Here is a 14,964-nt window from a genome sequence, read left to right as displayed (position 1 = left end):
CATGTGTTGGGTGCTATGTTTACAGCCTGGGTAATGAGATTGCTGAGACCCCAAGCCTCAGTGTCATGCAGTTTACCCATGTGATAAACCTGAGCATGTACCCTTTAACTTATAATAAAAGTTGGAATAAAAAAAGAAACATGAGAAGCCTCTAAAATTACACTTGACCCCATTCCATACTTTTTAATAGACTGAAGATGCCTGCTGTATGATAAAAATAAAGAATAGTATGTTTGTCTTAAAGAAAGAACTCTATAGTAGAAGAAAGCGCAACCACCCAGTAGAAAAAAAAATTCTTTTATCAGACACTAAATAATAAAATGTAAAACAAACATACAAAAATATTCACAAAAAGTATTCACTGACATACTGGAAAAATAGTTGACAGACATGCATAGCCAACGCAAGAAGCATCTTTAATGAACACTCAATGAAAACCAAAGGCAAAACATTAGGAAAAAACATGAATTTAGGGTGGAGTGAACATGATGGCAGGAACAAGCTAGAGTGATGTAGGCGTGTGGTTTCTGATGATTTTATGTTTTGATAGAACTTGGAAAATGTAGAAGAATGAGTAGATAACATGTATAATCAGAAAAGCCACAGTCACGTCTTGCGGAACATAAATAGGGAAAGGAGGGATGGAATGAAAGTACATGCAAAGGAGGATGAAAGAGATGATCCAGCATCTGATGAGAGGACCTAGACTGGGTATACAGAAAGGGAGAAAGAAAAAGGTGGTGATTCCAGTGAAATGACTCAGTTTGTCTGCTCCTGGAGAAATTGGGGAGAATTCAGTGACATGGGAGCAGATTTGCAGGTAGAGAATAGGCTGGGAACTTCACATTGCAGAAGGCAGTTAGAGAACCTTGAGAAGCTGAGAATTTCTGGAACAGAAACATTGTGAGACTTACTAATGAAATCATCCAGGAAATGGCACTGAAAATGGTCATTAGAAAGCACCATTTTCTAAAGCTAGCCTTGTTCTGTTGGACTGGGTCAGAGAGAGTGCTCTGTCTGCTTCTAAGAGGTGGTGCTCACTAAATGCAGAGGTTGGTCTAGAAAAGGAAGGAACAACCAGCCCTACTGAAGATGCACAGAATGGCCTGAAGACAGCGTATGTGATATGGGCTATTGAAATTAGCACTCCTATCACCTGAGCAGAGGACAAATCTTCCTCTGTTTTTATCTGCCAGTACTGGAAACAGACATTCTATCGGTGGTGGTGGACCATATAAATTAGCAGGAAATGAAGGCCAGATTTGCCCAAGAGTTTTTTTCTCATATGAAGTCTTCACAAGGTTAACTTAGACTTCACAAAGTTAGGTTTATGCATAATGCTTATAGGTGCTAACATTTATTAAGCCACTTACTATGAATTCAGGTTTTGTTCTGCAAATTTAATATTTACTATTTACTTTAATCCTCAAAATAACTGTATGAGGTAGGTGTTATTATTATTCCATTTAACAGATATGTTGTATTTTATGTTAGCTGTATGTCTTCCTGCATGCTACAGATATAATTATAATGCCATATTCCTCAAAATATCAGTCTGGAGTCTTAGAAATATTTAAGGCACCAGATGAGTGGCTCCATAATTTGGAAGAGAGGAGAGGATGAGTGTCATCAGAGTGAGTGTGGTTGGGTGTGGCTAATCTTGAGAATTTTTGTACCACCTTTCCTAGGTCTTGAGAGGAAAGAAAAAATGGATCTAGAGCAGACACAACTTTTCCATCATGTCCTTCTCTAAGACAGATGCATTCTCTTTCTTCTACTAGCGTCCATATTGCCTTGGGAGAACTACCCTAACTTTCCTATGTGGTTTGGGTGCAACTGTCTAGATTCCCTAGATCCAGGGCTAGACTCTTGACACAAGTCTGTGCATCAGTGTATTTCATTTTTCTGGTCAGAGATATTTGTTCAGCATTAGGCATGGATCAAGATGATACAAAGGAGATCTTGCTGGGCTGATGGGGCAATTGTGGGTTTTTTAATCCAATGAATACATTTACATTTACAAAAACCAATTGACCACCAAGTATGTGATAAGATAGGTATACACTTTTAATTAAAGGAGCTCTGTGGTAAGAGCGATAGAGGAGCAGTCACCAATCTTTTTGGCACCAGGGACTGGTTTTGTGGAAGACAATTTTTCCACAGACCCAGGGGGAGAATGGTTTCAGGATGATTCAAGGGCATTACAGTTTGTGCACTTTATTTCTATTATTACATTATAATATATAATGAAATAATTATATAACTCATCATAATGTAGAATCAGTGAAGCCCTGAGCCCATTTTCCTGCAACTAGATGGTCCCATCTAAGGGTGATGGGAGACAGTGACAGATCATCAGGCATTAGATTCTCATAAGAAGCACGCAACCTAGACCCCTCACATGTACAGTTCATAATAGGGTTCACGCACCTGTGAGAATCTATTGCTGCTGCCAATCTGACAGGAGGCAGAGCTCACTTGCCTGGCTCACCTCTGGCTGTGTGGCCCAGTTCCTAACAGGCCACAGACCAGTACCAGTCCATGGCCCAGGGATGGGTGACCCCTGCTTTATTGGGTCTGACAACCTAGACTGGGGTTATTAATGAGCAGCAGGCGGGGTAATTGGAGGAGGCAGGGTAGATAAAACTACTTTTGGAAAGTTAAAGAATAATTCTTTCTTTATTCTATCTCCTTTACTCAAACTGTTCCTGAAGGCTGCATATGATGTGTTCATGAAGTTTGACAGTGCAAATGGTGAGTGGTCAGGGGACGGGAGAGAGAGAGGGCTGGGAGAGAGAGAGGGTTAGAGAGAGGTTTCAGGGAATGGAGAAGAGCCCACCTGCCTCCTTTTCCTATCCCCCACCCCCATCGTAAGGCAGAGTCACTCAGGCAACTTGTGGGAGACCAACTTGGCTAGGAGCTGCCTTGTCGCAGAGAAATAGCTTAGGATTTTTTCTCACCTCGTGAACTCTTCATTCTTTAATATCTGTCAGCAGTTAGTAGAGGACAGAGAGCGCTTAGCATGGCAGGATCCCGAGTTGGTCAGACTTTGGTTCACATCCCAGTATGGTCACTTATCAGCTGTGTGACCTTAGCTTGTTGCTTCGCTTGTCTAAGCTGCAGAGCCTTCTATGTGAAATAGGGGTCCTATACTTACCTCGTAGGACTGCTGTGAGGGAGTAAATATAATCCCATAGCCTTTGTATACAAATCAAATACTGTAAGTCCTAACTTGGACTAACTTAACCACCTGTTCTTGGAAACTGACTTTAAGTGAAGTAATGTACAACAGGTCCTTGATAACATTGATGGAGAAAAAAAAGGTTTCTTTATATGCCATTTCACTTAAAATCACAGTTTCTAAGAACTTAATGACATTGAGGATTTACTGTATGCTATCATAATTATTTCTTTATATAAAATGATCTCTTTTAATACACGGAGCTAGTTTAATACAGGGCTACTTTATATTCTAAGTACTTAATACCTAGTACTTAACAAAATCCTTAATGATGTTGGTTAAGTATAATCAGATAATATATTATCTGGGATATATATGGGGCTGGGATTTCAAGAAATAAATTGTCAGAGTCAGCAAGAAACTATGAAGACTTAGCAAAATTGCCTTTCCTCAGGTTCCTTCCTCCCATCACTGTAGGCTCTGAAATCCCAACCCTGGGTAGCTTTATATGGTTTGAAGCGAGATTACTGCTCTTCTCCTATCTAGACAATCATTCTGAAGCCCTCTCTCATCATTTGTTTCAGTGGCAGGCTTGTCTCCTGGCCTCACCCAGCTCTGAGCTATCTTAATGCACGAGCATTAATCAGCTTTACTCTGACTGTTTTAAACGGAACTGATCAGTTGTTTTTGCCTCTTACTGACCAGGCTAACAGATAATCTTGTGTCTTGTAGACCAAACAAATGTATGATTTAATAGGGAAAAATTCAGTCAACTGTTTAAAAACTATAAATAACTGATGCATTCATGTCTCCAATCTCTTTATTGCCTCAAATTTGATGTTGATGTAACTGTGTTTACTCTGCTTTACAAGTTAAAGCCAGTGTGGTCTATAAAAAATTAAGAGCTCTTAGAAAGACCAGACTAGATCACAAAAGTTATTTTACTACAAGGCAAGATGAAAGTAGTGCTTACCAAGTGTATTGTGAGAGGTGACGATTATTAAATATATGAACACACTTTTAGGTAAGAAGAAATCAAAAAATAACCTAAAAAGTTAGTAATATCTCCTTGAATATATTATTCTGGATATTCATCTATCTATATTTGAAGATACTTTTATTACCTAAGATCCTATTAAATATAATTCAGAATAAATGTATTCCGTATTTTTTGTTGAACTGGTCTCCTCTAAACCAAAGTTATACAAATTAGTCATGGGGTCAGGAGAAAAAGATGCAAAGGGGAAATATACTGTGACGAGAGACGCAGGAATCAATTTTCTGATATGCCACATAACTTGAAATAATTTGGCAACTGGACAACAGAGTTGTCTCTTTTATTAGCACATTCAAACAGCAGCGGAAAACAACCTTCCATTTGATTCTTACTGAGATTTATTATTTTTAATAATGCCACTTTTCAGAAGTATAGTCATGTGCTCACTTAGACAGGCTGACAAAGTGAAAACTTGTATGTGATGCAAAGTACCCTTTGGGCCATTGATTAAGACATAATATAGTGCAGTGACAAGTTAAGTCAAATGCCCGCAGCAGACAACAAACCCCAGCCTCCCCTTCCCATGGTCTGGCTCCCATTTTGCACCATAGAACCCACAATGGAAATCTGGCAAGACATAGAACACAGATGGCTACTGACTGACATGAAAAGTAAATTTTATTAAACATGTTTACATACATGAGTTGGAATTTCATTTAAAAGCACAGGGGAGTGTTAAGACAAGTGGTCAAAATAGAAAGATACTACCCAATTATAATCAGTTGATTGTTGGCCACTAAGACAGAACGGAATCTAGTAGAAGTGCGCCAATGCTTCAGCTCCTCCTGCTCAGCATGGTGAGCAGTGGTCAATCTGTGCCCTGTGGAGTGATGGGCAGATAATTCTGGCATGTGTAAATAATAATAAATAATTCACTTGGTGCAGGCAGTATGTCTATGAATCAAAACCTAATGTGTACACAGTGTCTACATGTGTTACAGCCCCACAGTAGGAATCTACACCAAAATATTTATTAGAAGGAATTTGGTCCGTACTACATCACGTTTTCCGGAGGGTAAAAAATAAAGTCCATCTATAGACATTTCACCACAGACCCAGAGACTGAGTCTGGCTAAAACCTGCAAAATGTCTATAACAAAAATGGATGGCTTAGATTTCTTGGTTATTTCGGTATAGTAATTAACAAGCAAACTGTACAAGTACATGCAACATACAAGCTGGCCTATGTGGAACTAACATACATTATTAAATAACCTTTTGTTTCTTTTCTTTTTAAAATTTTTTTTTACAAAATGTGCATGCAGCTTTGAACAGTTCCAAGTCATGCTGCTCTATCTGTGTAATCACAAAAGTGGAGTGACTCATAAAAGGAGGGAGAACATATCAATGCACCTGCAGAGACTGCAGTTTGTAGCACATGTACAGAATGTCACAAGGGAAATTCAAGGCCAAGAAAAACTAAATGAAGAAAATGCAAATTGAAAGTTGACTTTGTTTATTTTCCCCCCAAAAGTAAGATACTTTGCATTAAAAAATCAAGCTTTGTGCTTGCATCAATCTCAAAGAAATGTAAACTAAAATTTGATAAAAACATTAGTTTAGTGCAGAATATTTCAACTGGAATTTCCAGTGGAATATTGAACAGCTCATACCATGCTCTTTCCAGGGCAGATGGGTGTGTCTACACTGAGGCATGGCTGAGAAGCCTGGGCGTAGCTCAAAGTGTCTTAGGCTCAAATCCATTCCTAGTCACCATTTTTGGGAAGTCAAAGTATGGTTTATACACATGAGCATTTTTTTTAATATATATCAGGAAGAAAAAGGCAATACAAGGAGTGTTTTCAAAGTACAATTATGCAGTTAGTTTTAGTCCCCAGCATTAGTTGCAGATTGACTTCTTTAAAAGTCTTCCATGCAAAACAATGGAAACCATAAATTAATTTTCTAGAATGCAAACAGATAGGCTCTTCATTAAAAAAGTACTTCTGTGATTATTTATTTTGGAAGATAACTTTTTGTCTTTTGGGTTTCCACACATAAGACTTTAAAGAATTATAAAATGAAAGCTAGTGAAACCCTTCCTTGGCTTCACCTTATGTAGCTGTTTAACACTTTGGGGAGATGCCACAGAGACCACTTCAGCCCTTTTTTTGGTGTTTTTGGAAAAAAGAAGGGAAGAGTCTCTGTTAGCATCATGAGGCCTGTCATGACACAGCCAAAAAAAACTAGTGGAAATAACAGATGTGGTGAAAACAAAACAAAACCTCAAGAAACGAAAACCAACAAACAACACACAAATAAACAAAACACACAAAAGAACAAAACAATTCAAACATCAGGGAAATAACACTGCTTGTGGTCTGTGCAGAAACGTGTAGAATACAACTTTTCACAGAGTGAGAGTTTCCAGTTTGTTCAATTTGGTGTGTGTGTGTGTGTGTGTGTGTGTGTATGTGTATGCGTAGATTTAAAGTTTCCTCTTTTTCTATTTGTTAGAAGCATCAGTGACTCTCACCAGCATGTTGATTCTTCCTGTAATTTGATAGATTGCCTTGTTCTGTCATATGAAGCCATGTTTTAAATAACAATTGGGACATATTATTGAAAAACTACTACAGGCAAAACACAAGTTGATTGTCTGTCTCCAACAATGCTTTTGATCATGAAATATCTGGTTCAGATTATTATCCTGAAAGGTAGAGTTTTATTGGAATGACTCTGGTATGAGTTCACTATGATCGAATACAGGGAGGCCCAGTTGAACTCTCCAGAGATGACTGGGAAGCCCGGCGGGTGAGGGGAGTGAGTGTGGGATCCACCAGTGAGGACGGTGGGAACAATTTGTACCATCCGATCACCATGCTGGACAGGTCGAGTTCTTCCAACAAGATCTGAGCCACACCCATAAAGCATTTGTGGTCCATTCTGCCATAGTCTCCCCAGACAATCACCTGCAGAGATAGAGAAATGCAACATTACCTGGACTTCTCTCTCCTTCATATCCGAAGGGCTCAAAGCAACTATGCTGTAAAAGTGGGCTAGTCAGTGAAGCAGAGGAAATGAATACAGCTATCACCAAGGAGAAGGCACAGATAAGAAGATACACTAACCTTAAGATGCTTATAGACACTTCACAATTTTTAGTCTGATGGAATGAAGGATTGTGTGTTCCTAGTCAATGAGGAGTATTATCTACACAAGCCATGTTAAAGAAATAAATACATAAGATTATTTTTATATGAATGCAACACCTTTCTTGTGTAACTACTATCTAATTAGCGATGTGCAGGACCATAAAAATATAAAAATTAAAATTTGTGCAATTTAGGAGGGCAGGATGAGCAATCCAACTCAGTATACCATGGAATGTATGTACAAGAAAGTATGTACAAAGAATGAGAGTACTCATTTGATTTCTTTTGTATTACGGTCTTTTTAATGAAGGGGTAGATCAAACAAATAATTGTGGGCTGGTACCTTTTGAGGACTTGCCTGCCAATTTTAATTTAGATGATTAACATTTCAATTAGATCATTAAAAATTACCACAATCTAGGTCAACTTCTATTGGCTATTGGTGTCAGACAAGCCTTCCATTACACATAGTCCCGGGTTCCATTTTCTAATACTTTAGTCATCTGTAAAGGTTCCCAACTGGACTCATTCACCTGTTTTACACATGCAGAGTTGGTGGTGAATCCCACCTTTAAACTTTACTGAGTAACTTTGTGAAATTACTTTACCTCTTGAATCTCAGACATAATCTTTAAAATGGGGATAATGATATTATTGCGCATGTTAGTTACAAAGTTTAAATAATGCATATAAGCACCTAGAAATGCATCTGGCATTCAACCAGGACCCATTCTCTTCTCCTCTCCCTCCTCCTCTTTGTATCCCATGTTTGGTAGAGAGCAATGCTCAACCAGCTATTATTAGCATTGTTTTGTTTGATATATCTCTATTTATTTATCATCTATCTATCTAGTGAGGATATATCTCTATCTATTTATACCTATCTATCTAGTGAGGAGTGAGGAGGGGCGGGAACAGGGTAAAGCTAGAAGGAGAGGATAGAGACAGAAAAGAAAAGAAGAGAGAGAGATAAAATAAAATTGTTCTCTATTAGATCCACCAAATATTTTTAATATTATACATTATTTACATTATAAACTAACCATTTGAATTTTTTCTACTCAAGAATATTATCCTACATTTATCTCTTTGTGTTTTACCATCTCTTTGATATATGAATAATACAAACATTTCAATGTAAAAAGCCAGACAATTACTGACCTGAAGAACTTTACCCTGTGGACTTTCATCAAAAACCAGAGACTGCTGATACAAAGGATCAAGGGTTTTTCGTGCAATTCTTGTCTTCTTCTTGGCTATACAGGCCCCATTTTCCAAAAGATATACTTTGACATATGGAGCTAAACAAAGTTATATTAACATACAAGAATTATTCCTTAAATTCAACTATTTTTTTAATTAGAGAATTCCCTATTAGAGAATTAGAGATGCTTACTGAAAGTTTCCCATCGACTGTTTAAATTACTTAAAATTTTCATTGCTCCATAAATTCTATTCCTTAAATCTGTATGTTACCATTACTGCCATTTTCCTCATTTTGATTCAATGTATACAAAGTTATTTGAAGACTTTGACTTACTTGGGTTACAATGCAGGTTTATATCTTAAAGCTCATTGTTCCCCTTTTACAATTAGAACTATATTCTTTTTTTCTTTTGCCTTTCTAAATGTGCAGAAAGAAAATAATTGACACTAGCTAAGAAACAACCATAACTAAACTTTAAAATATATGATAACATACTTTCTAACACCTTCTGAAAGAATAACTGTGCAAGGAAAACCCAAATCCATTTTAATAACATCAAAGAACACAGAAACACTGCTTTTTAAATTAATCAGATGATGCAAAACAGAGCATATGAAATTCAAATACAGCAAATGTTTTTATTTGTTTGCCTATTAAATAGCCCCTTCACCAAATTCAGGAATACTCCTTACCAGGTGTAGATTTGGAACCAGGCTTTTGTGTGAGGCTTCGTGCTCTAATAACTTCAACTTCTAATTGGCCCTTTTTGTCCTCCATTCCAATTTGTATATCACCTGCAAATGGAGGGGAAGGAAGATGTGTTTCAGCTTCTTTGCAGTTAAGTGCAGTTAAAACAAAAAGGAGAGCCCATAACAGACTACAGATTTTTATCTTCATGATTTTGTTGAGAAACTAATATTTAGACCCCCTCACTCCACAATCCACTTTTCTTTCTTGGTTCCAAATCAAATTTGGAAATGATTCTCTTATTTTTTCTGGTATTAATCCCTCTTATGAGATTTGCAAATTAGTTAATAAATGACTATAACAACACTGACGTATTTCTATAATTCTTGTACTTAATGTGATTTCTTACTCTTATTTTATCCAGTATATACTAAAAAATGGTAACCATATGTATTTTCATTATCCAGAGAAAGCCACCATTAATATTTGGTGAATATCCTAGCATTCTCATACTTCTATCAATCTATCTGCCTATCTATCTATCTGTCTATCTATCTATCTATCAATCAGCAATCATGATCATATACCATCATTTTATTGACTGTATGGACTACTGCATGGACATGTCATTACTTATTAAATCAGACTCCTATTGATGGAAATAAAGGTTATTTACATAAACTATTTTATGGTGCAGTGTATGTAAGTAGGGTTATAATGAACAGTTTTATAAGAATTCTTGCACACATTCTTGAATCATTTATTTTTTGAACATAAAATTCCAATATTTTAAGTTTTCATATCTAATAGTATGGACATCCAAAAATTCCATGCATTCTGCCAACTCCTCCAGAAAGGTTTGCACTATCACCAGAAATATCGCTCTTCCTGCCTCCCACCCTCACTAATACTGGTATTAGCAATATGTCTAATACCAGTATCAAAAATATGCTTAATTTTTGCCAATCTGGTTAAAACGATATTTTAATTTGCATTTCTTTGATTATTAAGGAACATTATGTAGCCCACGTACAGTTTGATACAAAATTAGATCAGCAACTAGAATGAGTCCCTTCCTTTTTATTTCATGAAAATATTTGTTTCACAGTTTTCATGTCTCTTGAGCTCACATGTATTAGAGTTCCTCTATGAAAACACCTGGGTGTATTCTCCCCATTTTTTGGTAAGTAGAATGTTAAATACTGACAGTTATAGTTCTACTCCGGTTTTTTCAGCTTTCTACTTACTCTTAAATTCTTTGTGGTAGGTTATATTTTTTAACAACTGTTCATCTCAAATAAATTTTCAAATGTTAGGTTTTTTTTTTTGTTTTTTTTTTTTTTTTTTTTTTTTTTTTTTGAGACAGAGGCTTGCTCTGTCGTCCAGGTTGGAGTGCAGTGGTGTGATCTCCGCTCACTGTAACCTCCATCTCCTGGGTTCAAGCGATTCTCCTGCCTCAGTCTCCCAAGTAGCTGGGACTACAGGCATGCGCCACCCTGCCTGGCTATTTTTTGTATTTTTAGTGGAGACAGGGTTTTACCATGTTGGTCAGGCTGGTCTCAAACTCTTGACCTCAGGTGATCTGCCTGCCTTGGCCTCCCAAAGTGCTGGGATTATAGGTGTGAGCCACGGCGTCCAGCCTAAGCATTTGCATAAGTGGTATCATTCAGCAATTTTCTTTCTTCACTTAACTACATTTTCTTAGATATCCATCCAAGTTGATGTGTTGAGATCTAGAACATTCCCTTTAATTTCTCTATTACAGTCTATTACATGAATGTCATATTTATCTATTCTCCAGTTAAGGGTCTTGGCTTTCCTATTTGGTGCTGCTCTTTGCAGCAAAATGCTGCAAAGAGCTTCTTGAGGATATGTAATTCGAAGTTGTATTGCTGGGTCACAGCACATCCACACTTTTATTTTTACTAGATGCTGCCAAATTATTCCAATTGGTGACTGCACCAAATTACACTTCTAATAGCAGTGTAAGAGAATGCATATGTCTAAGCATCTTTGCTACTTATATTGAAAGATGTAAACAATTTGGACAATCTGATATGCAAACACACACATACACACACACATACACATGTGTGCTTTGTAGAAACATTAACAGATAAGTAAACTCCACTCTATTTTCAGTTTGATAATTTTTTTCTCATAAGTTAAAACTGAATTTTTATCAAACATTTTTTCTGCGTACTTAAGATGGTCATTTTTTCTTTTTATTACAGTAATGTGATCAACTATATTAATTAGTTTTCATATATTAAACCAACCATGTGTTCATGAAAAAAAATCCCATTTGGTTGTGATAATATTATTTTTAGTATTGCTGAATTTGCTTTTCTTGGGGTTCATGAGGGACTCTGGAAAGTATGACTATATTTATTTTCAGTTCTGAAAAATCTATCAATCATTTTATATATATACTTTTTATTGTTATACTCTGTTTTCCATTTTCGTTTTTATTTATTGATACATAATATGTACATAATATATGTACATATTTTTTAGGTACATGTGATAATTTAATACATTCATATACTTTATTATGATCAAGTCAGTGTAATTGGGATGTCATTACCTTAAATATTTGTTTTTTCTTTTATGCTAGAAACATTTGAATAATTCTCACTCAAACATTATATTTTCAATGGCGTCTGGCCTGTACTCCTTCCTTCCCTATTCTGGGACTAATTAGACATATATTAGACCTCACTTTTCTGCTCGGTCTTATAACTTCTTATTCATATTTTCCATTATTTTGTGTGTCCAATTAATTCTGGATACTTTCTTAAGGCTTTATCCTCCAGTTAACCACTAACCAATTATCTCCTCAACTCTGTCTAAACTGCTGGTAACTCATCCATTGAATTCTTAACTTTAGTTATATTTTTTAATTCTATAATTTCTACTGGGCTCTTAAAGATTTGAGTTTTCTGATGAAATTCTCCATCTTGTTTTTTATTTTAGGTAATCTTCTTTCTCTTCCTCATGACTTGAGATGATGTCCTGAAATTGCATTAAAAATATTTTCCTTGTTTGTTTGCTTTGTACAGATTGTTCAGTTCACCACTCAATGTGCTCTTTCAATCTCTCAGGTTTTATGTTTTTCTTAAACACTCAGGCATCATTATTTTTCCCCAAAAACTGTCTCTCTATTCTCTTTTTAGGCTCCTGTTAGAGTAAGTTTGAACTTTTTGGTTTATTCTTCCTACATCCCGAATTCTCCTCTCTTATAAAAGATATATATGTTTAAATTTAAATAGGCCATGTTATTGGTGGTATTCTATAGTTCTTCTTGTATTTAATTATATCTTAAGCTTTGTTCAGTATACTATTTAGCTCATCCACTGAGTTTTAAATTTTAAGTCATTATATTTTCCATTCTCTAACTTTCTCTCTTAAAAATATATGCTTTTTTTTGTTTAATAACCTCTTGACGTTTTTTTCTGTGGATTATATGATACTTTATCTCTGAAAACTTCTAAGTTATTTCTACTTATTTGAATCATCTCCATTTTCTCAGGCATGGATTCTTTGGTCAGTTGATCAACTTTGTTGCTCTAGACATTCTCATTAGTTTTATAATTCTGTTTTAGACCACAGTTCCTAGAAGTCTTCTGTTCCCCTTTTGTCCTTTAAATGTTTCTTAAAGATTTCTTTTTAAATCACACACATATCCCCAACTGTTCTATAAAACCTGTTATGTTTATACATAACTAACTTCTACCCCTCTCTCAACTTCTTGTCTTCCAAAACTTATTGCTTCCAAAATTTTCAATATTTTTATCTGATTTACTTTCTGGCATTTGCCTCATTATTTCTAAGCACTACTTATATTATCCTTTCTGCAGTTTTAGATAGTATTATTGACTTTCAATTTTGATCTCTTTCACTGCCTTCCTACCCCTACTACATACTTGACAATTTCTGTCATCCCATTCTCTCAATATTATTTCGACTATGTAACCTTATGCATAACTGTGTGAACTAGATTATAACCACTTCTCATTTCTTAGATCTTCCTTTTCCCTACACTTAATTAGTGTCTTTTAATAAAGCATTTGCTTACATTTTTATGTAGCCCTCACTAGTTCAAATCTTAGTCTCTCCTGGTTGCTCATCTCTTCCATAAAAATCAAACCCATTAGGTATTCTATAGATTTTATCTCATGAAATCTGACATGATGCAATTTGAATGCTGCTTTGAAACCTTGCTGCAGCTACCTTTAGTTCTTCCTTCGCTATCACCCTGGGTATCCCAATCATCTTTATCTTGTGAGGAAGCATTTATTTATTGATTCCTTTTTTTTTAGTTCATAATTTTGAAAATTCGCTTAGTTCATTTGGTCAAAGTAAATCTTCTAGCAGCTTTCTGAGAAATGTTAGCAATGAGGAAAATGATTTGAGGCCTTGCTTGGGGCTGAGTATGTATCCACTCTAGCCTCAAAATTACTTGATAGTTTGGCTGGCTTTTGTATTCTAGGTTGGAAATCTGTTGTTACTGAGAATTCTGAAGGTAATGCTAATAGTCTTCTGGCTTCCAGTATATTGAAGAATCCAATGAAAATATGAAGAGCCCAATGAGAATATGATTTTTTTTTTCTTTTTTTTGTTTTCTTTTTTGAGATGGAATCTCGCTCAGTAGCCCAGGCTGGAGTGCAGTAGCACGATCTCGGCTCACTGCAAGCTCCGTCTCCTGAGTTCACGCCATTCTCCTGCCTCAGCCTCCTGAGTAGCTGGGATTACAGGTACCCGCCACCATGCCCAGCTAATTTTTTTTTGTATTTTTAGTAGAGACGGGGTTTCACCGTGTTAACCAGGATGGTCTCGATCTCCTGAACTCGTGATCTGCCCATCTTGGCCTCCCAAAGTGCTGGGATTACAGGCGTGAGCCACCACACCCAGCGAGAATCTAATTTTTGATAGTTTTTTTGTAAAATTATTTTTCCTCTTAGGAAAATAAAGCTTGTATGCTTTTCTATCAAGCCTCAGTGTTGTGAAATTTCACTATATTGTGTCTTCAAGCTGATCTATTTTCATGCATTTTGCTGAAGTTCTTTCCCACTGCAAGATTACAGAAAGATTAACTTAAGTGTTTTCCAGTACTTTTTAGTATCTTTCTCCACCCTTCCCTTTTCTTTTTTATAGTTAAGTCTAAAATATTAACTTTTTTGGTAAGTTGTGTAGGGTGAGGTAATTCTGTACATTTTTTCACACAGGTAAATAGTTATGCCTCTATACTTTACTGAACAGTCTATCTTTTTTTTTTTTTTTTTCTTCCATGCTCTGAAATGCCACCCTTGTCCTACATTTAGATCTATTATATCAGGGTTCCTGGTAATTCAAATATTTATGGCTAATTTTACTTCCTGTTTCATAATATCTCAAATTAGAAGAATACACTTGAAATTAGAATAGTTGTTTGCAAACAGTAACTCCTTAGCTAAAATGTTGCTTCTCACTTGTATTGCTATTACACAATTTTAAATATTTTAAATGACTTTGTCAAACACAAAACATCAATTTTCCTGTAGAAAAAAAATGATTCTTACCCATTGCAGGGGTGGCAAGAGTTTGGCGGCCAACAAGCTGGGCTGGTCCCAATCCATCAAGAAAATCACTGAATTGACTGTCAGCTCCCAGTCGTACTCCAGGAAATATTAAACTATCAGCAGAAGGATAAAAACCAAAGAAAAAAAAAAACCCATGAAATCTTCTAGAATTCTTT

General features: G+C 36.0%; 1 protein-coding gene across 48 annotated transcripts in view; it reads right to left on the bottom strand.

Moving 5' to 3' along the window:
- Nucleotides 1-4,485: 4,485 nt before the first annotated feature.
- The window catches only part of RIMS1 (regulating synaptic membrane exocytosis 1), a 499,940-nt gene continuing 489,461 nt past the window's right edge, over nt 4,486-14,964 (bottom strand). For all 48 annotated transcript variants that reach the window (XM_008013531.3, XM_008013512.3, XM_073006134.1 and 45 more), the window contains 4 exons: nt 14,789-14,901; nt 9,233-9,334; nt 8,495-8,634; nt 4,486-7,150 (listed from right to left, as the gene is read on the bottom strand). In XM_008013531.3, the coding sequence (XP_008011722.1) occupies nt 6,932-7,150; nt 8,495-8,634; nt 9,233-9,334; nt 14,789-14,901 (574 nt within the window). In that variant the 3' untranslated portion in view covers nt 4,486-6,931. The remainder of the gene's footprint in view (nt 7,151-8,494; nt 8,635-9,232; nt 9,335-14,788; nt 14,902-14,964) is intronic.

The sequence above is a fragment of the Chlorocebus sabaeus genome, chromosome 17 (genome assembly GCF_047675955.1).
Source record: "Chlorocebus sabaeus isolate Y175 chromosome 17, mChlSab1.0.hap1, whole genome shotgun sequence".
Taxonomy (NCBI): domain Eukaryota; kingdom Metazoa; phylum Chordata; class Mammalia; order Primates; family Cercopithecidae; genus Chlorocebus; species Chlorocebus sabaeus.
The sequence above is the reverse complement of the archived record's forward strand: the minus strand, read 5'-3'. Positions and strand labels throughout refer to the sequence as shown.